We start from the raw sequence: 23,530 nt of genomic DNA, 5'->3' as shown, positions 1-23,530 counted from the left end.
TTTTACACAGGTTAGTGTCTCCATGACACAAAGCTGTGTGTTCTCAGGAAACTGACTCGTCGTCATGTTAAAAAAGGGTGAGCCAGAACGTTGGAATAAGGTTCAAGTGTGAGTGCAGTGCGCTTCCACATTGAGTCAATGGTTACTAATCTGTGGAAAGAACAAAAAACAAATACAAGCTGATTTTTCAAAGGAAAGAAAAGAAGATCATGACCACTTCATGATGCTTGTTGATTGCTTTGATGGTGTCCCACTTTTCTTTTTCCTTCTTAACTGTATTTGTAAGGATGGAGCACTCAACTGGAATGTACATTTGCTGCATAAAAAAAAACAAAACATTTAAGACTCAAAATTTCTACTTACCACCTCATTATTTCATCATCAGTTTTATCCTGTTTGGCGTATTAGCTTTATAACTTACTTACCATGAATCATTTTATAACAAACGAATTACCCAGTGCGGGATTTATACAGTTCTATATAATCTTGTAACCTTATCTCTCCATTTCCTAGGCAGAATAGACTACAGTATATATAGTAACTGCTTCACTACAAAGGCTTGGTCACATTTAATATGATAATATGTATGTTATTTGAATTATAAAAGGTTAATTAGATAGTTATGGAATAAAAGTTTAAGCATGGAAGATCATAACTGACCTTTGGAGGCAGAATGTTAAAATTATCTGAGCTCATGCAATTGTTGCAGCAATTGTTGCTTACAGACTTATGTGCATTTTTCAAGATGTGCAACGTAACAATCTTAAAGACTTTAAATGGTAAAATAAATACAAAAGACGACAATTAAAAACCACAATAGCTTCCAATGTTTACTTTAATTGTAATATACAAGCAGTGGCATACAACGATCAGCCATAACATTAAAACTACTGAATGACAACGGTCATGTCTGCAACAGTGTTTGGTTGGGTGGGTTATGTCAAGTGGCATACACGTGAATGCCAGGACTCAAAAATTCCCAGCACAATGTGCATTGTAATGAGATGATCAACCACTCGTCAGTGGTTTTAATGATCTGGCTGACATGTGTATTAAAACACCCTGATGCAGAGTGTGGGAATAAAGATATGACATTCTAATCCCGAATAAATGACTCCTAGGCATAAGAAAATAACCATCACTTTATCATACAAAACATTATTTGTAAATGCTTCACTATCCATCCACGGGTAGGTTTCTATGATGACTGTCCAGTGATTTGTATAAAAATATGTTGTGTTTGGCAGCCGGGACCATCCTGAAAAGTCCATGTGTAACCATGACTCAGTCCTGATAACGCACCTCTGCTCTAAGTTCCTTTGTGATGTAGTTGAGCAGCGCAGCAGTGACCTGCTGCTGAAGGGTGGCATTACCCATCACGAGGGCGATGAGCTGGGCTGCGTCCGTCCAATTCAGGCTGCCTAAGACAGCCACGACGTCATTATAGAGCTTCTTTTGCTGGTTAGGTGGCAGTTCCATCAGGATTTGAGGCAGAGGCCTGAACTGCCCGCTGGTCAGCCAGCTGCCCAAGAGACCGCCGACTGCTCCACCTGGTACAGAGAGAGTAGTTACAGGTTCAGTATGAGTCAGCTGTAGGTTTCCACTGCAGGAAAACCTCAGCTTGATGCTCTGACGATTCCCTTTGTCTTCATCCAAATCATAAATAATCCACAGGACCGCTCCTTGAAGTTCAACAGTTTACTTCTCTGTGGTACAGAAAATTGTTACTGTTACTATTAATGTCTGACGCAAAAAAAGTTGTTATTATGAACTGTGAAAATATTAACGTGCAAAATTATATATATTATTTGCACTTGCTTCTTAATCCGTGTAAATTTCTGTTATACAAATCTAAAATTCAATTATTAAATGTAAATTACTGAATCGCAAATAGTAAATAGTATAGTTCACCAACGTAAACATGCTAGTATGAAGGACACCTGCATCAATGATGGCTGAACACACAATTTATATATAAACTGTAAAAGGTCTCATCTGTGAATGATCTGGTGCACTAGAGGTTTACCAACAGTGGATTTTTTTAAAAAACCCATATAATTCTGATAGTTTGGAGCAGTGTAATGTAATGTGGCTATGACAAGTATTTGGCGAGTTAAGAAAGTTACATCAAATTACTGTAGTGCAGCCTTTAAAACCAGGGAAAAGACACTGGTTTATTCATATTGCAAAATAATGATATCCAAAATCTAAGATCATATTCCCCCATCACTGGCTGTGTCTCCCAGCAAAGTCTCAAGAGCAGGAGGGGAAACCAGGAAGGAAAACTGGACAGGGCCTCAACCCGGGAGCAGGACCAGTACCTGCTCCTTTGTGTGAGGAGGACGCTGAGGAGCACCACTGCCAGAGCCCTACAAAATGACCTCAGGCAGGCTACTGGTGTGCATGTTTCCGGCCAAACCATCATCTGACCGAACCATACACCATTCTCCCTGACTGCTGTGAGGTACCGGGATTAAATCCTTGGAGCAATTGTGCGGGGGCCATACACACTACTGTGTCACATTATGAGTTAGATCAGCCTGTAATTTCAATTATTACCTTGATTTCGGTGTGATTTTGAATCCAGCCCTCAGTGGGTTGATGGTTTTGGTTGTTGTTATATCATTTTGTTTTCATCCCATATAAAATGTACATCAGTAAAGATTTTCTACTTGAACAATTTGATCATCAAGATCTGAGGTGTGATTAAAGCTTTCCCTTTATTCTTTTCAGCAGTTATATCAATATATTACCCAGCCCTACTCTGTAGCCTGCATGGTTTTGTATTTTTCCTTCAAGGTAATGGGACCCTACATATCTCAAGGCCCCCAGTCTGTGTAGGCTGTATTTGGACCTGTTGATCAGGCAGCTGTAATGTCTCCTTCAGTGATATGTTTCAGAATCACACATTTTAATTGGAGTATTCATTCTTACCAACAGCTATCCCTGCAGGTCCAGCAACCAGCCCGCCTACAAAGGCAGTTCCTCCTGCCACCACCGCTCCTTTGGTGGAGTTTTTCACTGCGACCTTGATCTGATCGTGAGCTGATATTTCATAGCACAGGCGCATGACATCATCCACTCGCGGAGCCATCCCTGCATTGAGACACTGGTATGATAGAAAAGAGAGAGGACAGTCAACTCTACTTTAAGGTCTTACCTAAAATACAAAAGAATGCTCTTTAAGCCTTGGTTCAGACTAGAAGAAGCCCTAATGCAAGATATATTGTAAGTAAGTGGTGCAAATTCAAATAATCCAGCCAGCAGTCCTGCAAGTTTGGAGTCAAAGAACTCATGTTTTCCACCCCTGGACACAATGCATACATACTGTATGTCATTGTTCATGCAGCAGTCATGTCACCTAATGACATGGACTAACTGGACTGGTTATAAAACAGGAAGAAGAAAAGGTGCACCAGGTAGTTTTAGAAATATGGTTTCACTTTTACGTCAGGTTCAACACAGCCTTAACAGCTATTAAAATAACAACAACAATAATATTAACAATAATAATGCATAATTAGATATAGCCAATGTCACCATCAACTAAATTTCACCGATATGTTAGAACAAATCTAGATTTTTAAGAAGATGATGTAATGCTTTAAGGTGTACGCCGAATGCCAACTTTGCGGTCTCAAAAAATCTCAGTGCAAAATGTAACTGATACTTACAACTGGCAACTTTTTTTTTTAACAACAAGGTTTATAAATGAAATGGGGCCTGAAAGTTTTATTTGTTAACTTGGCAGTCGAGGAAAATTACTGGCATAAACTTTTAAGGTCCATATAAACTGACTTAATATAAAGTAATTAAGCACAAGTATAGTCTTTAAAGTGGTTTTAGACAAGATAAAGTATATATATAGAGGCCAGAGGGTTTAGTCAACGATGGTTAGATTAAAATTCAACACTACTCCAAGTTTAGTTTCTATTCTATTCCAAACAAAACATAACTTCAAGCACATTGAGTTCACTTCTTCTCCTTTATGGTGAGATCTGAGACTATCACAAGTGTCTAGTTGATGCAATTACATTCAGTCTTACCTTTAATCTTCTCCCTAATATGCAAAGAGATGTTTGTTCCTCACATGCATTCGGCTTTGCTCAAAACGTACCGTTGCAATGTATGATGGGAATCAGCATTCGCCTACTTCCTGCTTGACACAATGTATCAGAGAGTATATAACAAAGAATCGACACAAGATGATTCTTCTCAACAAAACCCATAAAACGCACAGACATATGCCAGCCAGTGCTGATTTCCTGTAGCGGCGAAAAACACGTTGGCTAAATCAATGAGACAAACAAAACGTCTATCCTGACAGAGTTCTTCCTTTCCTACTCAGGTTAAACTGCGCAGTTTAAGGCAACACAAACATAAACAGCGTGGTCGTGAGCAGGACAAGGAAAATCGAGACTTACGTGAGCTGAGGCGGTAATTAAACGGCTTTATCCAATTTCATGATTGAAAAATGCATGAGAAACAAAGATTGACTTCAGAATGGTTCTGTATAGTTCTGTTTTCTAAGATTTTTTAAATATTTTTTTACCCTTAGACAACTTTAAAACTGCGTATAGGCTTACTGAAATGCCTGCAAGTAGCCTGCGCGTGCGCACACAGCGAGGCAATGGCTTGTGTTTGGAGTAGGTTGTTATCTGGAACTGAAGAAGAGTTGGGGTCAGCTTGTTTGGCATTACTTTGTCCATAGTCTCCTCGCTCATATAGCCTTTAACTATAAACATAATAACTATCATGTATTGGAACGGTAATGGAATTGGTTATAACATGGGCTACATTAGCCAACTGTTCAGAATACAGCAGCAAACGGAGAGTTTAGCTCTAGCAACCCGTGGTACATGTGACTTGTAGCACATTGTGCTGTTTTCTGACTCCCGGTCGGGAGTTATTAGTTGTGATGACTCAGCCGTGTACAGTTAGACTGTCGCATATGTAACGGACAGGGACAGTGGGTTTGTTGACATGTGACGTAGGGACTGACGCACGCTCACCCCGCCTCACTGGGCGGGGTTTGGTGACGTTTGAGGACACAGTGAGGACTCTTGCCGATAAACAACTTTGGGATCAAAACAATCTCTGAAGAACAGACAGCAGCGTAGCCGGACCATCTCTGTACACCGTCCACACCCGAAGAAAACCGCTTTTTGTATAACTTTACTTGGACAGGTGAGTCAAGATGTGAATTGCTATGTATCGTTTACTGACAGTGGACTTTTTGAGACTTGGGTTTCCTTTTTCTTTTGTTCTCTCACTACAATCCTCTCGGCGATGTGATGTCGTCGCAGTCATTGCCTGCTCGTACTTTAAACTGAATATCGCGCATATTGTATTGTAAAGTGTGTCCTATCAGGACTGCATTCTCCACTGGACAAAGACAAACTAATCTGAGTGATTACAAGAAATGAAGCAACACGAATCCAAAACACAGTCATCCCTCTCTGTTGAAACTCTATAAAAATAATAGGCCTGTTGAGATGGTGCCAGTGACAGGGGTTTGTTGCAGTCATCTGGCTGGGCGGACAGCGTCCTGCAGGGTGTCTGTGTTGACGGGAAGGGGTCCGGTGACACCCAATTCTGCGCAGACACTGACGAGTGAGCAGGAAGGCATCCAGACAAGGGGAAAACACGGCTCTATTTATGGCTTTATGTTTGTCTTAAACAGCAACAGCAGACACCAACCAGTCCATGTAATATAAATGTAATATATAACGGAATACTGTAGCCATAATATATTTTGGGACATACTAAAGGATATTTTGAACAGCTGGGGGAACAAGGTGTTCTGTAGTTGTTTTTGAGATCTGCTGACAGTAGGATTTCATAAGTGAATGTTGTACGGACCTGACTCCTTCACATAACGACCACTTCTTTAAACACATATTTTAACAGTAAGATTTCTCAGTTTTAGTGTTGGTAAGGCAATTAAATAATGCATTAGGATTGCAATGTGTAATATTAAAATATCTTTAGTCTAGAATAACACGGGAACCTGTACCAAGGAATAGACATACAGCGACCACACAAGTTTCCTGTAATGACAGGATAAGGTGACAGGGTGATCAGTCAGCTGCCTTCATAAATAAAAGTCACCTCCCTTCTTTTCATGAAACCTGTCTGAACAGATGACATAATATCGCTGCAATCGGTGTAATTCCAGCCTCTCTCCGTGTTCTCTCAGCTGATTCTGTTCTAATTTGACCCCCACGTCACCGCGACGTACTAACTCAGGCTGCTCAGGTTTCTGAGCCGCGCAATGGAAGGACTTGTTGGTACAAAGCAGCTCTCTGGTATGTAAGGAAGGCGGGGGGGGTGTTTTTTGGGACAGCCGCTAGGGGGAGCCATTTACATGGTGTATGTGCAAAAGAGGTGCAAGGTGGAGGAGGTTGGTGGAAAAAACCTACTTTTGTGCTGAGAAATATGAACTTAATGTCATCAGCTGACACAAAACGTTCACTCCTCTGCAGATTGGCTCTATTCTTTTAAATGTACCCACTCGCTGTTGTTTTACAGATTGCAACAGAGGGAGAATGATGATCGGAAAGATTCTGTCACACCTGCTCGGGAGCGCTGGCGACGACTTCGAGGCAGCAGACGACCCTTATGAGGAGCTGATCGAGTTTGAAGAAGGAGAATGGGTCATTGTTAATCTGCCAGGTGAGAGACAGATCCTGCCCGATGAGATGAGATGATGAGGCTTAAAACATTCTTGGCTCAGGGAGGGTGCCGCTTATACTGGGATGAAAACTGATCCAGTTGAATTCTGACGTCCCATTTACAGAGAGCGGCCCGCTGTCGGCCCCTGATGTAGACCCTCTGGAGAACCTGCTGATTGAGCACCCCAGCATGTCTGTCTACCAGATAAGACGCAGGATGAGCGGAGTGGAGGAGGACGAGGAGCTGGGCTCTGATGAAGATGAAGAGGACAACTCCAGGTTAGTTTCCATCTACAGCTCCGGCTTACACATGCACATTTGTTTAAAGAAAACACAGACTGAATTTACATCAGCGTTTGTAAGGTAAGTGAACATGTATTATCATCCTTTGAGAGTCCTGAAGAGGGGTCAATATAGCTTTTGTGGCATAGAATGGGTAACTACAAAGTGTTACCAAATTCTAGTAATTACAATAGTTGCCTTATTACTTGTGAGATTGTACTTCCAAGATGGGAAGTCACTCACAACCTGTTGTGTTTTCAAGCCTGTACTACTATAGTGTAGTAGTACTCTGTATACAATGACTCAGACAAAAAGGAATGCAGTGTTTTGACTGAGACAATGTGATCTGATTTGGGGTCACCTCCACTGATTAATCACTTATATGTGTGGGAGGCAGCCCCGATATTTAGTGCTGTCCACAGTGACTGGCTCGGATAACCTCGGTAGACACTTAGTCCTCTAGGATTCCTACGTCCTTTCCTTCCATGGGACTGTCAGCTCAGGCATGATGATGTTCCCTGTGCTTTTGAAACAGATTAGTAAATGTCCTGGGGGGAAGATGATGACCTTCCCCAACACCAGATGCACATAGTTATGTACAGTGGCCTTTTACAGTGACCAACGCACACCTGTGTGCAAATCATGTTGTTTCATCAGCCTCTTGATATGCCTCACCTGTCAGGCCGACTAACACAGATATGAACAAATTTGTGCACAGGATTTGAGTAACGTCGTCAATTTTTGTGTGCACGGAAAAAGTCTTAAATCTTTTATTTCAACTTTTGAGAAATGGGAGTGATGAGACGAGAGTAAATAAGACAGAAAATAAGTAAAAAATAAGCAAATAAAGACAGAAAATAAGCACTTTTACTCACATGCCTAACTAATACTTCAAAGGATGAGAAGTCCTTGAGGAAGGTCAAGGTTTTCAAGTCAAGAATCAACTTTCATGTTTTGCTAACAAAAACGTTGGGCTGACAAGTATTTCTGCGACTTCGAATCTTATTGATGATATATTGACTAACTAACCTCTCGAGAAATGACAACCATCTAAAACCCAGCAATAGTGTCCTCACATTTGTAGTCTAAATCTTACATTTGGTTTTCACAGAATAGAAGGGCCATTCACACAGAGCTGGTGTACAGTTATACTTATCTCTCCTAACACTTCATCTGTGTCCGTCCAGGCCAGTGGCAGTGAGGCGGCACATTTCCTGGCGTCTGGCTGCCTGGGGAATTCCTCTACCCTGCGACGTCCAGCTGCTGGCTGTCCAGCGGGCCAGGACCCAGGCCGAGTGGAAGAAGCTGAGCCGCGGCGCGCTCCACAGGCAGAACCTGGCCAAGACGCGATTCTCCCCGGCAGAGAAGCGCTACGGCCACTTCAAGCAGCCCTGCCAGCGTCTCTACAACTACTAGAGGGGAGGGAATGGAAGTGCAGGCGAGAGGGTGCGTCTCAAGCCCAGCGTGCAACGCAGTGCCTTGACCTCGAAAAATTACTCAGGTTTTCCACCAGTGTTGCACATCACACATATCCACCGAGGGCTAAGCATTTGAGATTCACCACTTCCTGGTGCAGTATAATGTGCTACATGAACCACAGCGAAACAAGTTTCTATTTTTATGTTAATATCGCCTCTGCACTGTAAACTCTCACGTCAGAAACCAAACCTTGATCTCCTGACATCTTGAATGACACAGTTGTTCCCTTAGGTTGGAAAGCAGTAGTAACACACACAGTTGCTTTCAAATTAAAGTGTTTGTACATCATTCAATGAGAACAGTTGAGTTGTTTGATTTTGTTTTTTGTTTTTTTTAGATTGATTAGATATACGTAGGGGTAGGGTGTGTGAAAGTTTGATGTTGTGACTGTTACAATGTGTGACACTGATCCAAATATGGAAAATTCAAACCCGTAGAATAATCTGCTCGGAATCGTGATGCTGTTGGATAATGGCACATTTGGATCTGTAATTCCTTGGTTGTGTTCAGTATGTATAACGCCATGTGCCTTAGCCTAGACGTTCATGTAATGAGTGTGTTAAAGTGTATTTCATACCACATTGACCTGTACAGTATTCATAGTGTTCAAAGACATAATGATGCTCTGTGAATTTCCTAAGATAAATGTTCCTTTAGCTTCTTATCGAGTCTCAAGGAATGAAACAAAAACCACTGTTCATATTTTGTACTGAGTCTACCATTTTGTAATTTTTCACCTTGTTCTCACAGTTTCACAAGTCGTTCGTTTTAGACTCATGTGTGTAAATACAGTTGAATATTATGTTTTTCTATTGATGCCTATTTATAAAATGTACAAAAAAAACTGCAAATAAATATTGTTTTCATAAGGTGGTGGCTGTATGTGTTTTAATGTGGCATTACATACAGTTATTGTGCATGGAATTAAACATATGTAAGGCACTGGGGTGATGAGAGAAAACCTCTCATTTTACAAGGTCACATCTCTTCGCCATGAACCTCTTCACTCGCTCCGGGTCAACGGCGTTGGCCCAGTGGCCACCCTTCTTGAAATGAGAACCGATGATCATCGCATTTGCATCAATGTAGCCCTCAATGTTGTCACAGGTCACTCCAGAACCTATAAGCACTGGGATTCTCACAGATTGCAGAACGTCTGCAAAAAAACCAAAAGGCAAAGAAACGCACACTCTTTATGGGCACACAAATCCCTGAGATGAAAAAAATCATTTGTTCCTGAATGCTAATGTTGAAGTAACAGTTCATCCACAAATGACAGTTCAGTCATTATCTACACAGCCTCGTGTCGATTGAAGGGTGACAAGTGAGGTTTCATGGTCCACAAAATGTTTCACCAAAACAGCTTGCATTTAAAACATAAAACATTAAACGGATCCATACAACAAGTATGGAAAAACGTTCAGCATAGCCTTTGATTGGCAGTCAGGCTGCACACTCATGCTTTTGGCTCAGCAAGCTCCAGTGAAGATTTCGGCTTTAAAAAAGGTTGTTATTAACATCTTTTCAACTCAGTTCGGGATGTTGGGGCTTTCAGAGGCCTTAGATTATCCCAAGCTAAATGGAGCCTTTTTTTTTTTTGTTTTAAAATGAGTCCCCATCTGCTTCGGTAGCTGCAAAACTTCACCCGACTTTCGGTCGGCATTGGAGTGAGTAGATGATGACTGAATTTTAATTTTCTGGGTGAACACTTCCTTTAAAAATGGGGTTGGTAAGATCATAGAAACCAGCGAGTGCAAGATAAATTGTACAAAGTGTCTGGCTGCGAAAAAGTCTCACTCCGTCCCTTCAGAGCTACTCTCCCTGAACACACGAACACATACTGCCACAGTCTGTGTCAGACAGACTGCCCCCTAGCTGTCACTGGCAACCAGGGAAACGTGTTAGTGGCTAGTTCGCCATTCTCAATAAGCTTGCTTAGCTTCTTCAGTCTAATAAATACATATATGAACAACTCTGTCAAAAATCATATCAAAATCATACAAACACAAGCAAAATAACTGTCACGAATTAACCTCAGTTAAAAAAAAGTACCTGGTGTGACAGTTAGTCCTTACTCCTGTGGCTGTGTGCTTTGTGCTAACTGGGTAGGTTGACTGAGGCGCTGTGTGCTTTGTGCTAACTGGGTAGGTTGACTGAGGCGCTGTGTGCTTTGTGCTAACTGGGTAGGTTGACTGAGGCGCTGTGTGCTTTGCGCTACTCGGTTAGCGGCTGCTGCGTCTCACTCGTTCATTGGCTCAGGGCCAGTGTACTGTGAGTGCAGCAAATCCTTGTTGTCGCTAACCGTATCCAACAACCTCACATCTCACATGGAAGAAAACACCTGACATTATCGTAACGTACGTAAACAATGCACATGGCTATTTTTAGTACTTGCTGCTGTCAAGCTAGTGTTAGTACTGGAACCTTTTGGCTGCACTTTATCTTCCAGTGTTGTGTGACTAGCTTATTGATAACCAAATAATTAATCCACCAAGCCTCGTGGAAGACTCTGGCCACGTGCAATGAATGCAGCATGACAGCCACGGATAATGATTTTTGATTTTATTTTATTTTTGTAGTATTTGACGGAGCATTAGATTTATTGATTGCTGTTGGGATGTTAAGATATTTTCTACAAATACAACAACAACAAAAAAGCTTCTATAATAACTTACCAACCCCAGCTTTAATGAATGTCACCCACAGTGTCTGGTAAAATGGTGAGAGGGGACTAGTCCAAGAAAGGCCGTGACACAGTGAACTCTGTCTGTCTGACTGCTGCTTGCATGTTTGTGTTAGCAAGAGATAGTGCACATGTGAGATTGGGGTAAAGTGTGTGTGTCTGTTCCTGTGTGTGACAGCACACTCACGTGTGTGAACCTGAGGCTGTGTGCTTGTTTAGCTCGAAGTATTTACAAGCTCTATTGTAGGTCGCGATGGAGACACTGCTTAAAATAGAAGCCCCTGTCTTGCTATGAGAGGGATATATTCCAGACTTCAGGCCCAGTGGCACTCGTTGGAAACAAACATGGGTGCCTTTTGTCACAGCTTCCTTGTCTACTGATTAAGTCAGTGACGGAAAAATATTAAAATTCTGGTGGACCACCACATTGTAAAAATGCTCAATTATGGGTAAAAATTTGACTTAAAAGAACAGTTCATCCAAAAAAATGTAACATCAGCCATTATCACCTCTAGGATGATGGGAAGTCAGGTCAAGTTTAGCAGGACAAAAAACATTTCAGGAGGGTTACACCAAAACATGCAGTTAAAAAACAAACAAACAAACAAAACTAGAAACCTAAAATGGCTCCATAAACTCATACCGCGTAATCCAACTCCCCCAAAGAAAACTTTGCCTGATTTTCCAATGGCATGACAGTGAGTAGATATTGACATAATCTGTATTTTTTAGGGCAAACTGTTCCTTTAAGTACAAGTGAGCTAGTGCCAGGTAAATGTAGTTGAGAATCAAAAGTGCAGGTACTCGTTATATACAGTAATGGTCAGAAGTGTACATACACTTGTAAAGAACATGTATCGTGGCACTCTTGAGTTTGAATGATTTTACACAACACCCAGTTTACTTTGATGGATTGAGTGAAATACTGAACATGGCCTCTCGTCTTCACCCACTGAGCTCTCATAGGCTTATGTGAGGGGATCCTCCAGTGGACAGACAGGGTAGTGACATGAATTACACAGTAATTATACAGTATAAGGCTGTGGTACCGTGGGAACTTACTTGATCTTTTCCATTTTATTTAATTGATAACAGAATACTTTTATACAAGTCATTAAAATATCAGTGTCAAATCAATGCCAAAAACAGCTACAAGTTGCAAGCCCTCTGTGGCTATCCAAAGCTGTCAAGCTATGTGATCAAAGTTAGCACCTAGCTCATGGGTTGTATGACGTGTGGCGCTATTGAGGAATTACCTCTGAGCTCCTGCTGGTCAGCCTGCACTCCCGTTGCCGCTCCTGTGATGATGACTCCGTCAGAGAGGAAAAACTCTGCTGCACGCGCCGTCTCTTCGATGCTCACGTCTGATGTCAGTGCATGGGAGCTGGGAAAACACACATACAAGGTTAATTAAATAGAAATTCAAATGAACTGACTGACATCTTGGACCACGAACAACAGGGCATCAATCCTTTATTTTATAACACAACACGGGGGTTCTTTGTGAGTGTGATCTCTTTGGGAACACTCAGTGACGACGTACAAGATAATGGTTCCCCTCAGAATCACAGAATGCTGGTCTGGGCCTGAATTTAGTAAACTTTGCTTGACATTCACTCTAAAGAACCACATTTATCTCTAAAAGGAGGAATAAATGACGTACCAATCATCTCTCTGATTTACAGCAACATGATGGAGTAACCTTTATGATTAATCACATATGCTAAGAAAGGGAATAACCAATTTGAGACAAGGATTTAACCTACATCTGCAATACAGTGTGTTTTTCCATCCTTACATTGTAATTATGTTCTCTAATATAACTGTATGAATTCACATTTTTTATTACATTAATTTCAACTGCGTGAAATCCTTGATATTTCTATTACCCTACACTTTAATGCATGATGTCTTACATTTCTAAAATACATAAATAGACATACAAATGAAGGGTAAAATATTCACATGATGACTGGCAAACAAACAAAACCGAACAAACAACTATAGAAAAATATAAACTGATCTAATACAAAATGCTAGCTTTATTCTTAACATTTGCAACAGCAGTTGAAATTATAACGCGAAAATAACATGGCGTCATTTTAACCCTCTTTGGATAGTGGACAGTGTGGAGACAGACAGACAGGTATTCAGAGCGCAGTATGATATGTTTCTAAGGTCCTCTGTTGGAATCAAAACGTGGGACTTTGTGGTTAAAGGGCACGTGCCTTTCTCTCTTTAAGACAGACATCATTTTGTTAAGCCACCCAAAAACTATTCAAATGAATCCTCATTAATTACAGTTGTATTCAGATGTGGTGTCTTGTTAAATGTGCTTTTAGGGGTTTCGTGCATTTCATTGGCTCAAAAGGCTCTCCTTTCTATTCAGACTGTACAGACAGTGATCTCACCTGTGCTTCTTTTTGATGTCGGTGAATATCCGCACATGGTCAGCCCCGATCAGTTTGCGATATCTGAGTAAGTCGCCGGCGCAGGCATTCAGGAGGCCCTCATCAGCCACATGAGAGAAGACAAAACCCTCAGCCCGAATGAAATCCAGACCTATGACCATACGGTGACATCACAATGGTTTACTGACTGGAAGCCACTGTGTCAAATACAGGTAGGTTCTGGCTAAGTAAGTCAGACAGTAGGCAGTTTCTAACAGCTAAGTTCATGGATAACCACACCTTAAGTTAGAAAAGGCTATGTAGAGTTTTGTAGGAAAATCTGTTTGCAATCAGGCCACGACAACACATTGTTTCGTTCTGTCCCAAGAGCTTCGACTGCCAACGAGCATCATCTCACACACAGCCGAACAATGATGTGATTTATGAAAATACTGAACCTGAAGCCAGAGCTACAGCCAGTGCCTGCTGGTTAGCTGAAGACAGTATCTGCACCCCAAGCGGCAGTGATGGACAGACTCCTCTCACGGCGGTGCATACTGCCGTCATACAGGCAACCACCTCAGGGCCCACAGAGAGGGAGTAGGGGATATCATGCATGTTCTCAATGATCACAGCATCCTGAAAGAAGAGTTCACATGAAGCGTTCACTGGCTTGCCTGGAAATAATTAAAACGTGTGAGGAGTTCACACAATGTGCGATAACCTACAATCCCTGCGTCGCGGTAGATCGCTGCCTCCTTGCACGCTTCTTCAGTGATTTGGGACATGTTCATACAACCCAGGGGGGTGCCTGAGAAAGAGGAGAAACCCGGTTACACACAGTATGACTTCACTTGACTACCTACATAAAATTTCACTTCACACAACTGCTTTGTACAGTTCAGAAAGAATACTGTATATTCCACCCAACTAAGTTCATTTGACAGTTATGGTTACTTGTTCGTCATGTAAACAAATTAAATGTTTCACAAAAGCACATGATCATTAGATTTTAAAAGTATTCAACAATAAAGTAGTTTGAAGCAGTTTCACTTAGACTGTAACAACAAACGTGCTTCTTACTTGCACATGAATACATGGGCTCAAATAGTCAATTATATAACATTGACAGTCACTGGAGCCATTTTTCTGGCACTGAGCACTTCTGATGCTTTGGACAGATTTTGTTAAAACACACAGCACGATGACTTCAGTAAGATGGCAGCACAGCTGTAATGGAGTACAGTGTGGTAGGCCTACAGCTACTTTTACGTAAGCAAAAGAAAGGAATACTTCCTCCACCAGTGAAAACTTTTTGGAAGGCACATTTATTTTGATTTATTTATTTTACCTGGTAAGGCTTTAACATGAATCATTCCAATAACCACGGACTTTAGGCGCCCAAAAAGCTTCAAAAACGACATGTTTTGCGGCGAAATCCAGGGAGAGGAAAAATATCTCGTATTTTTTGTGTAAGCGTCGGGTCACGTGACTGGCCAAAGGTCATTTTTGGCTTTATCAAACCAAAACAACACAAGATGAATCCACTTCAAAATCCATATTAGGCTTCAACTGGTTTGTATCTCACGTTGCCCGAACAGCTGTATGAAACAGTCACTACGCAGCACGGAGAGTTTGTTTAAAGACGAGTGAATGGCTCTGATTCGGCGAGCACATGCGGGAAATGGGCGCCGGCAGAAGCAAGCAGCAGGCTAACATAGGTCATTTTTCGCTAAATAACAGATGCGCCCAAGGTGACAGCGAGCGACAATGATATATGGAGTTCACAGACCGGAATGGCGCAGTTACATCCCAATACTTGCGTCGCGTTGTGCTTAATTTTAGGTTTAAATCCAAAGGACGGCGGCTTTGTTTACATCTGACAGACTAGCCACGCGGTGCCCGGGCACTTCCGCTTTGGGAAGTCCGCCCCCGCAGCTGTCACTAACAGCAGTCACGCCTCCCGTTTATTAAACTTAATTTTCCTTTTCTTGAGCACTGTATAGACCGACTTTTATCAAACACGCGTGCGCTGCCTCTCGCTACAGGTGTGAAACTGTGGCGAATGGAGGCGAAATTAATCTATAAAGAGGCGGCGAAGATGGACGTTTAGCGCCAAGTTAAATCTACTCCCCCCCCTGACGTTGATGCTTCAAGTCATCTGTTCCCTGCAAGGCGCCAGCTCAGAGGAACTAGCCCGGCCTGGACTCGCACACACACCCAGAGCACCTCCCGGCCAGAACAACCGACGGCGAAAGTTAGACGATATCAATTTCTGTTTTTGAGACTGGGATAAGAGTGAACTTCAAGGGCAGAGTCTTGAGGTGAGTGGACGAAACGGAAGTTCGTGTGAGTTTAGCTAGCTTCTGCTGCAACTTTTGTTGCCATGCTGAGTTCAATGCTGCCTACACCGGAACAAGACGGACAAAAGATAAAGAATTCAAACTTTATGTGGACGCTCATACTTAAACGTCGTTTGGGTTAGCTTGGTGTTGGGTGTTGCTTTTACTGTTAAATGGTCAATTGAGAAAATAGGCGCCCTAGCTGTGCCTGTCTTGCGGCCATTATGTGGCAAGCCAGCTGTCCAAACTTATTGGGGGGAAATAATCAGGTTCCCCTCAGAAATACGCAAAATGACTAAGTTAGGCAGCTAATATAGCGTCTTTTGTGTACTGACGCCTATTTTCACGAACATGCTTGCATTGTGTGGCACTTTTTAGCGACTTTTAACATTGCGTACCGTTTCCATTTCCCCGCGCCAGGCTGAGCTGGCTTTGTCAGAAGGAGGGAGTTCAGAGTGGGGGTTGGGAGTGATTGAATGTGTTTTTCTTAAACCCCAAAATAAAACTTGAAACCATTTCTCATTCACAGGTTTGCTCCACAACGGACACACATCCCTCTGAGTATAATGCGGGGACAACGGTGAGTTTAATATCCGTTTATCTGTGGCAGTTTTTAGCGCGTCAATCAAAGTGGGTGACGACAGAAAGAAAAGTTGATGGAGCTTTAGCCATCCGGGTAGTTAGCTAGTAGCTATAGGACCTTATTTTGGCCATATGAACATGCTTATCCAGGCTTCATCAAATGTTTTATGTTGACTCTTAAGGCTTACAGCCACGTTTATGTTGTTCGTTGTTACAGGGAAGAGACACAACCTAAGTCTGTTGCTCCCGATGTGCCCAAGGAAACTACAGTGCGACCGAGAAAGAGGAAGGCAGATGTTGCCATTGTGAGTAGTCTGAAAGGCTTGAAGACTAGCCTATAGGTGGTCTTTGCCCAATTTTCAGCTGCTGCTAATTTGCAAATGTTGGTCTAGTTGAACAACCAAAATATGAAACTGCTGTCATTTACATTTATCAGTCCTGGCAAATAAGTAGAAAAGTAAAAGTATTGAGGCAGTTGATATTGTGCATTGTTCCATTTGTTTTTGTTTTTATTGGTGTTTCCAATAAACATCCCCAGTGGACAGGATTCTGTTTCTACCTTACACAATGTCTTATCTGCCGTGGAAATAAATGAGATTGAAGTGAACTCAATCACTTACAAGTTTTCCATCGCTGATCCTCAGTATTTACAAGATCTGGACGATGAGGAGGTTGCAGAGATGACAAAGAAGAAGCAGCGCGAGTGTGAGGTAGACATGGCTATCTTTTAACACTTAGAGTCAAAATATGTGCCTCGCTTAATTAACCCAGTTCTGTTAATGTATCTGTGGCCCAGTCACTGAGCCTCAACCCTCACATTTCCTTTGTGTCCTCTCTCTTCTCTCCCTCTCTCCTGTGAAGCTGGGCTGGAGTCCTGATCCTGGTTATACAAGTCCACACAGGTGGATTCCCACACCTGATCAGGAAGAGGACCAACCAGTCACCCTGATAAATGCAGGATTCCCCCACTATAACTTTAACAACATATTTACAACACCTGTGCATTGTGCACCACTACCTGCACTGTGGTGAGTACTGTTGTTGATTATCGTAGGTTAGATGTTACGTCCTGTAGCCACTTGTGCTCCCTCTTGTATCTGAGCACATACTCATGAGTTTTGAATTCAAAACATCCGAAGCCAAGGTCACAATGTCTAGGTCTTCTTTTGCGGTTGCAGCTAATAGATTTTCTCTTTCACCTTTAATTACTATCTTAGGGTTTCCATAAGTTGTCAGACATGGCAGGGGTGGTGACATGCTGGTGAAAAGCACGAGAAAGGGAACTCTGTTTGGATATTGTGAAGTTGTAGCATTTAATAACCAAAAGCATCAAAACCATACTGTTTCGTTCACTGCTATACTGCTAACTTCTTAGTCACTGTCTCACTCATGCTGTCGATACTTGTTAACGTTTCGCACACAATCTGAGTTACTCTACAGGAGTTCACTACTTGTAAAACATATTGAAGCAAAAAATACATATCTTAAAACTACACTTTTAAACAATTTGCAGATGCCTAGGCCCAGTGGAGACTTTTCTTAAGCCTCCTGGGCTGCAGGGCTTTCAATACCCTGGCAGAAACCCTGCTACTGTCCGCACTAGAGCTGCAGCCCAGAAAAGCCCTGTAGGAACTAGATTAGTGTTCACTCAGTTTTTCTGTTGATCCTTAGGTTTATGTATCTGTCCAAGGAAAATTATACTTACATTTGTAGCAGCTTTGCACATGTAGCAAAACAAGTGGGCCAGTCAAGAGATACCATTGTTTCCATCTCTTTTTGTTACAAGTTGGGCCAGTAAGGATGTGGTATGGAACAACATGTTGGAGAAGGATAAGACCTACACCAGGGATGTCCACATGATGGAGAACCATCCTCATCTGCAGCCAAAGATGAGGGCAATTCTCCTGGACTGGCTCATGGAGGTATGTAAAATATCTTAGTGACCAGTATAATGCCTCTTTTGTTGTCACACCAAAGCATACATTTGGAAAGAAAACACACTAAATAATAAGCTGCAATGACTGGCTTCTTTCAGAGACATGAGATATCACCAATCTCTCATTTGGGCTAATCACTTTCAATCAAGACCCTATCTGCTTTCACCTTTTAGATTTTAGTTCTACTTATCCAAAATATTCTCATTATTATATACATTATTATTTCGCTGTTTCAAGTTTCCCCATTATGAGACTAATAACGGATTATTTCAGTAGCTGTGACCTGTATATTCAAGCAGGACGAATCTTGAGCAACTGAAAACAATATAAAGCAACTCCATCGAGTTCAAGCCAATATTTCAGTGAATCAAATGTTTGTATGTGCTGAACATTGACTGATTTGTCAAAACTGGAATAATGATTCACACAGATCCACCCAACAACCCCCAAATGATGAAACAGGCTTCACACTACACTAAAGGCAGGAGAGAGATGGACAAGAGGACGTTTTTAGTGCAAATCAGTCCTCTTTCAACTAACATTCCATACTGTCCAACACTAGGACAGAAGTCAGTCCCTGTCAACACTAATTAGACTAATGATTGTCCATCATGTATTGAATGCAGGGTTCTGGTCTTTATCTTCCTGGGCTTCACACCCAGCATCTGAACCTGTAAATAAACAGAATAAATTCAAAACATCATCACAGTTGGTGACATTTCTAAGCGTTGATGACAGACGGCATACAGTACATAATTAACACCTAGCCTGAACCCACCACAAATTCACAATTTTCAGCTTCTTGTGCCTTTTAACCACTTTGTTTTTGGTTGCATATTATTGTGAAGCATTGTGTGGAAATCAAACTCATTCACTGCCTAAATCAGGCGTGACACTAGATGAGCACAGATGGAGATGGCTCTGGTCTAACTGATAGCAACACATCAATGGAATGGATGTGGTTCTGTCATTATTGTGAACTTTTTGACATCCTCTGATGACCATAGTTCCTCAGCTAAACAAACCCACAAGTGGGTATGATTGGAAGTAATGAGAGGCCACATCAGTGCAGTGATGGTGTGTTTGTCTTCATGTTTTAGGTCAGTGAAGTGTACAAACTGCACAGGGAGACTTATCACCTCGCACAGGACTACTTTGATCGCTTCATGGCCACACAGAGAAACGTGTTCAAATCAACACTGCAGCTCATAGGCATCACCTGTCTCTTCATCGCTGCTAAAGTGGAGGTAAGATGAGTTGACTGTACAGGATGTTTTGTCATGTAGTCTGTAGTTCTTTGTAGTCTTTTGTTGTGGGTTTCTGCAAATCATCCTGCTGCTTCAGCATTTGAAAAGATATGTTTTTGTATGATTAGTTATTATAATGCTCTTCCATTGTTTCTGTGTCCTGCAGGAGATGTATCCTCCAAAAGTCCACCAGTTTGCCTATGTTACAGATGAAGCCTGCACTGAAGATGAGATTCTCAGCATGGAAATTATTATCATGAAGGTACAAAAAAACATGCACACACTACTCATTGTTCCATGACACATCAGTAAGTGCTGGTATGCATTTGTCTGAGTATGAGATACCCAGTCCACCCCTTTCCTGGGGTTTGATGAAGCTGGGTGGTGTTTGGCTTTCAGTTGCTGAAATCACTAATGGATCGCAGCATGTTTCATGATTTTAAAGCACGTCTGTCTTGAAGGAAGTACAACCCTGGAACTGTGAAAGAGCTTGATTTTTATCCAGATTTAATTACTGGTATTTCTGTTGGTGAAGATTTAATATCTCTAACACCAACGGCTTGTCTGCTCTCTTTTTCTTGTTTTCTTACACAGGAGCTGAATTGGAGTCTCAGCCCACAGACTCCCATATCCTGGCTCAATGTTTACATGCAGGTGGCTTACCTGAAGGAGACAGATGAGCTGCTCATCCCCAGATACCCCCAGGCTACCTTCACACAGATCGCAGAGGTAGTGTGTGTGTCCTTACTAATGAATTGATATATCATTTGGGTTCTTCATTAAAGCTACTCTAAACTTCATCGTTTTAGTCGACTTCCTGTCTGTTTTAGAATCAGCAATCTCCTCCCTCCTCTCTATGTCACCGTATTAACGTGCATCACTAATCGCCAGACAGAAACAGGAGGATCCTGTCCCTTTTCAATATGGCAGAGTCATGTGTCGGCTGTGATTTTTGGACGGTGGCTATTGCACATTTAACTGGAGGCTGGACAGTTAAATTATCTTGTTATGTTTATTGTTCTCAGAACTTATTAGTTACATTAGAACTGCCAGACAAAAGTGCAGGCAGCACTATGCAATTCAGCTTGAATGTTGGTCATTCTGGAAGAAGATTCGATTTATTCAATCAAAAACCAAAACAAACATGAACATACTGCTGTGAGAGGCAGATATGATGGTTTATGCAGTGTAATTGTCCAGCATAGATGAGAGTAGGAAAGGGAACAGCTCTGCATGCGTGCTATGAGCTGTGCTCAGTGTCCCTCCACAAATTGAGACAAGTGGTATTTACATAATTGCCAAAGATGACCACTAGTTTGCAGGTATGTCCTGGTGTTTAATTCCAGTTGGTTTTCCTTTTTTTTCCCTCTCCTAGTTGTTGGACCTGTGTATGCTAGATGTGCGTTGCCTTGAGTTCTCTAATGGCATCCTTGCTGCTTCAGCCCTGTTTCACTTCTCTTCCCTGGAGCTGGTGGAGAATGTCTCAGGTAAAAATTGCAGTACAAAATAAATGGGTTTTTATTTTTAATGTGAATGTTTTCCTGCTGTAACCCTGGTTGTGTTGCTTTGATTTCCCCCTTCTGTCCATGCAGCTCTGAAGAGGGTGGAGGTAGAGGAGTGTGTGAGGTGGATGGTGCCTTTTGCCATGGCGCTGCGGGAGGTTGGAGGGTCGCCTATGAAAACATTCACAGGAATCCCTGCAGATGACATGCACAACATCCAGACCCATGCCTCCTATGTTACATGGCTGGTAAGTGGAATTAATGTAATGAGAAGAAAATGATGATTTTTCTCTGCTTAAAAAAACATTTGAAAGTAATCAGTTTTGTTTGTACAAATACGGCTGGAAATTGTGCTGTCCTCTTGTTAAAAATATCTGTTGGTTTTTCACACTTAGAAAGGGTGATACTCCATCTTAACCTTAACCCCCCTAATGTAAATGTGATGTGATATTTATGACCAGTAAAATTTTAACCCATCCATATTTCGCTAAAGGTTGTAATGCCAACATTTCATTCTGGCCCCAGTATTCTGGCAAAATGTGCATAGTAGACCTTATTCTGCTGCTTTCTGGCAACAGGACAGTGATGATGTGTATTTCTGCTGTACACAGGAAAAGGCCCTCTCTTACCAGGATGTGGAGTTGGAGCGTCATGGCAACTGTCCTGTCCCTTCAGGCGTCCTGACTCCCCCTCTGAGTATTGAGAAAACTGAAGCGTCGGTCCGAGTTGATGCTACAGTGCTGAAAATCAGGCCGAGGATGCGTACACCATCCCCACAACGGCCTCTTCCAAAGTAGTGGAACGAGCAAGGAATCTGACAAGACGACGGCCGTAAACAGAAGAGAAACAATTTGAATGTGTTGACTCTGAACAGCGACTCTGCAGTAACGGCACACTCGCATATCATTGGATTTTCAGTTGGAAGTCGTTGATGGAAATGGTATTTTCTCCTTTCAAAGTCATGCAGATTTCTTTGTTCCAGGTGCTTTTAAATGTCTTTGTAGTGGGTGCATGCACTGACTTTGGCTATATTTGGGAAACACTGACGCACCGTGAGTAAATGGTTTGGATGGTCCCTGATGTTGCCTATTTAACCTTCCAGTTTGGATGAAAACACAAAGCAAGAGACTGTTTGGGATGGGACGGCTCAAGGAGATTTTTGTTTTTTGAACAGCGTTGCACCCAAATGCTTGCATTAATTGGCGACCACACTGACAGTAAGTGGTTGCCATTCTTCTTTTTCTATGCAGAGGCCAAATTGAATGGACATTTTATGGAATCTCTCTACTTAATTTAGTGTGTGCGTATGTGTGTGTCTGTGTGGTGATTGCTGGTTTTAATGTATTAGTGGCGTCATTTGCCCAAAAACTATTCCTAGGGTCATATTTGGCTCTATGTGCTGCTATAAAAGTGGGCTATTCATGATGGAGGGTAAAGACTGTATGTGTGTGTGTTTGTGTGTATGAAATGGTGTGTTACTCTATTTTTGGTTCTACTCTTGCCATCTTATTGGACAACATGACCATGTTTTGCTTGGGGACCAGTAGCTTGGCTACCTAAATGGGCAAGTGAACCAGCCAGGCTTCAGAAGCTAAAATGTTGATTGTATTTAACTTTTTATTTTAATCCCCACACACCACCAAAATGTAAGATTTCTATTTGACATTTTAAATAAAATGCTGCTACATTGAAGTCTGTTTCTGAGGACTCATTTTTTGCTTTATGGACTATAACTATATAAACTGTTATGACAATTGTTGATGAGGGTTCTCACTCATCCAGGTCATACTAAAGCTAAGTGCTATATCGTAGGCAACTGGACTATTTCCACTTTCTTGAAGACGTTTCACCTCATCAAGGAGCTTCAGCTCACAATTGTTGAAGCCTCTTGGATTAGAGGAGACGCATATTGTTGCAGACAAGTCTAGCACTTGGTATTTTTGACAAATGTTAAATATTGTTGCAATTGTATTGGCAAAAAGATGCAAATGGGAATTGCTCCATTTAGTCTTTTCTGTACTCTTAATAAATCAGATTCACTCTGATGTTAATGACACCAGATGTCCACTAGATGTCAGTGTGATCCTTTCTGTTGGATTTCTTGTGTTTGCGCAAAGAAAGAAACATTCACATATACCATCATTAAAGTTGTAGACTAGCAGTGACAACATCACATATCAGAAACAAAGACATCAACACCAAGTTCCCAATCAGCTCATACTGGTTAGTGAAGGAGCAGCAGAGGCAGCAGCTAGACATTTAATGTAATATTGTAAGTTGAAAGATCTGTTCAGCAATAAAAAAAAAACTATTTTGACAAATTGCATCACATACCTCCACCAAGACCCAACAGTTCAATCAAGCCTAACCCCATATCAAACTCAGAACTATATCACCAAAGTTGAAACCACC

At 41.7% G+C, this 23,530-nt stretch overlaps 4 protein-coding genes across 8 annotated transcripts; 2 read left to right on the top strand and 2 right to left on the bottom strand.

Annotated features, from left to right (window-relative positions):
• Positions 1-804: 804 nt before the first annotated feature.
• On the bottom strand, positions 805-4,867 carry LOC119018551 (protein C19orf12 homolog). Of its 2 annotated transcripts, XM_037096309.1 has the most exons (4): positions 4,425-4,867; positions 4,047-4,156; positions 2,935-3,109; positions 805-1,550 (listed from the first exon to the last, which is right to left on the bottom strand). In XM_037096309.1, exons 3-4 carry the CDS (start codon positions 3,092-3,094, stop codon positions 1,285-1,287), a joined length of 426 nt encoding a protein of 141 aa, XP_036952204.1. In that variant the 5' UTR covers positions 3,095-3,109; positions 4,047-4,156; positions 4,425-4,867; the 3' UTR covers positions 805-1,284. The 2 variants fall into 2 exon arrangements, with proteins under 2 accessions (XP_036952204.1, XP_036952206.1); XM_037096311.1 differs by having other exon boundaries at positions 4,118-4,644.
• A 167-nt stretch (positions 4,868-5,034) lies between these two features.
• Positions 5,035-9,303, top strand: si:ch211-260e23.9. 3 transcript variants are annotated; one of them, XM_037096306.1, is made up of 5 exons: positions 5,071-5,187; positions 5,479-5,613; positions 6,532-6,675; positions 6,800-6,953; positions 8,144-9,303. In XM_037096306.1, exons 2-5 carry the CDS (start codon positions 5,496-5,498, stop codon positions 8,370-8,372), a joined length of 645 nt encoding a protein of 214 aa, XP_036952201.1. In that variant the 5' UTR covers positions 5,071-5,187; positions 5,479-5,495; the 3' UTR covers positions 8,373-9,303. The 3 variants fall into 3 exon arrangements, with proteins under 3 accessions (XP_036952203.1, XP_036952201.1, XP_036952202.1); XM_037096308.1 differs by lacking the exon at positions 5,479-5,613 and having other exon boundaries at positions 5,035-5,187; XM_037096307.1 differs by lacking the exons at positions 5,071-5,187; positions 5,479-5,613 and adding an exon at positions 5,647-6,308.
• zgc:162297 (uncharacterized protein LOC555865 homolog) lies at positions 9,291-17,196 on the bottom strand. 2 transcript variants are annotated; one of them, XM_037096305.1, is made up of 6 exons: positions 17,053-17,196; positions 14,237-14,319; positions 13,967-14,147; positions 13,530-13,680; positions 12,375-12,502; positions 9,291-9,591 (listed from the first exon to the last, which is right to left on the bottom strand). In XM_037096305.1, exons 2-6 carry the CDS (start codon positions 14,300-14,302, stop codon positions 9,401-9,403), a joined length of 717 nt encoding a protein of 238 aa, XP_036952200.1. In that variant the 5' UTR covers positions 14,303-14,319; positions 17,053-17,196; the 3' UTR covers positions 9,291-9,400. The 2 variants fall into 2 exon arrangements, with proteins under 2 accessions (XP_036952200.1, XP_036952199.1); XM_037096304.1 differs by lacking the exon at positions 17,053-17,196 and adding an exon at positions 14,860-15,401.
• ccne1 (cyclin E1) lies at positions 15,632-22,810 on the top strand. Its single transcript, XM_037096303.1, has 12 exons — positions 15,632-15,832; positions 16,380-16,430; positions 16,650-16,737; positions 17,077-17,142; positions 17,294-17,460; positions 18,219-18,354; positions 19,470-19,616; positions 19,783-19,878; positions 20,211-20,345; positions 20,992-21,103; positions 21,209-21,366; positions 21,730-22,810. The coding sequence occupies exons 2-12, from the start codon at positions 16,417-16,419 to the stop codon at positions 21,913-21,915; spliced, it is 1,305 nt and encodes a 434-aa protein (XP_036952198.1). The 5' UTR covers positions 15,632-15,832; positions 16,380-16,416; the 3' UTR covers positions 21,916-22,810.
• The last annotated feature ends 720 nt before the right edge of the window (positions 22,811-23,530 follow it).

The sequence above is a fragment of the Acanthopagrus latus genome, chromosome 4 (assembly GCF_904848185.1).
Source record: "Acanthopagrus latus isolate v.2019 chromosome 4, fAcaLat1.1, whole genome shotgun sequence".
Classification (NCBI taxonomy): Eukaryota; Metazoa; Chordata; class Actinopteri; order Spariformes; family Sparidae; genus Acanthopagrus; species Acanthopagrus latus.
Note: the sequence above shows the minus strand (reverse complement) of the source record. Positions and strands in the feature narration are given on the sequence as shown.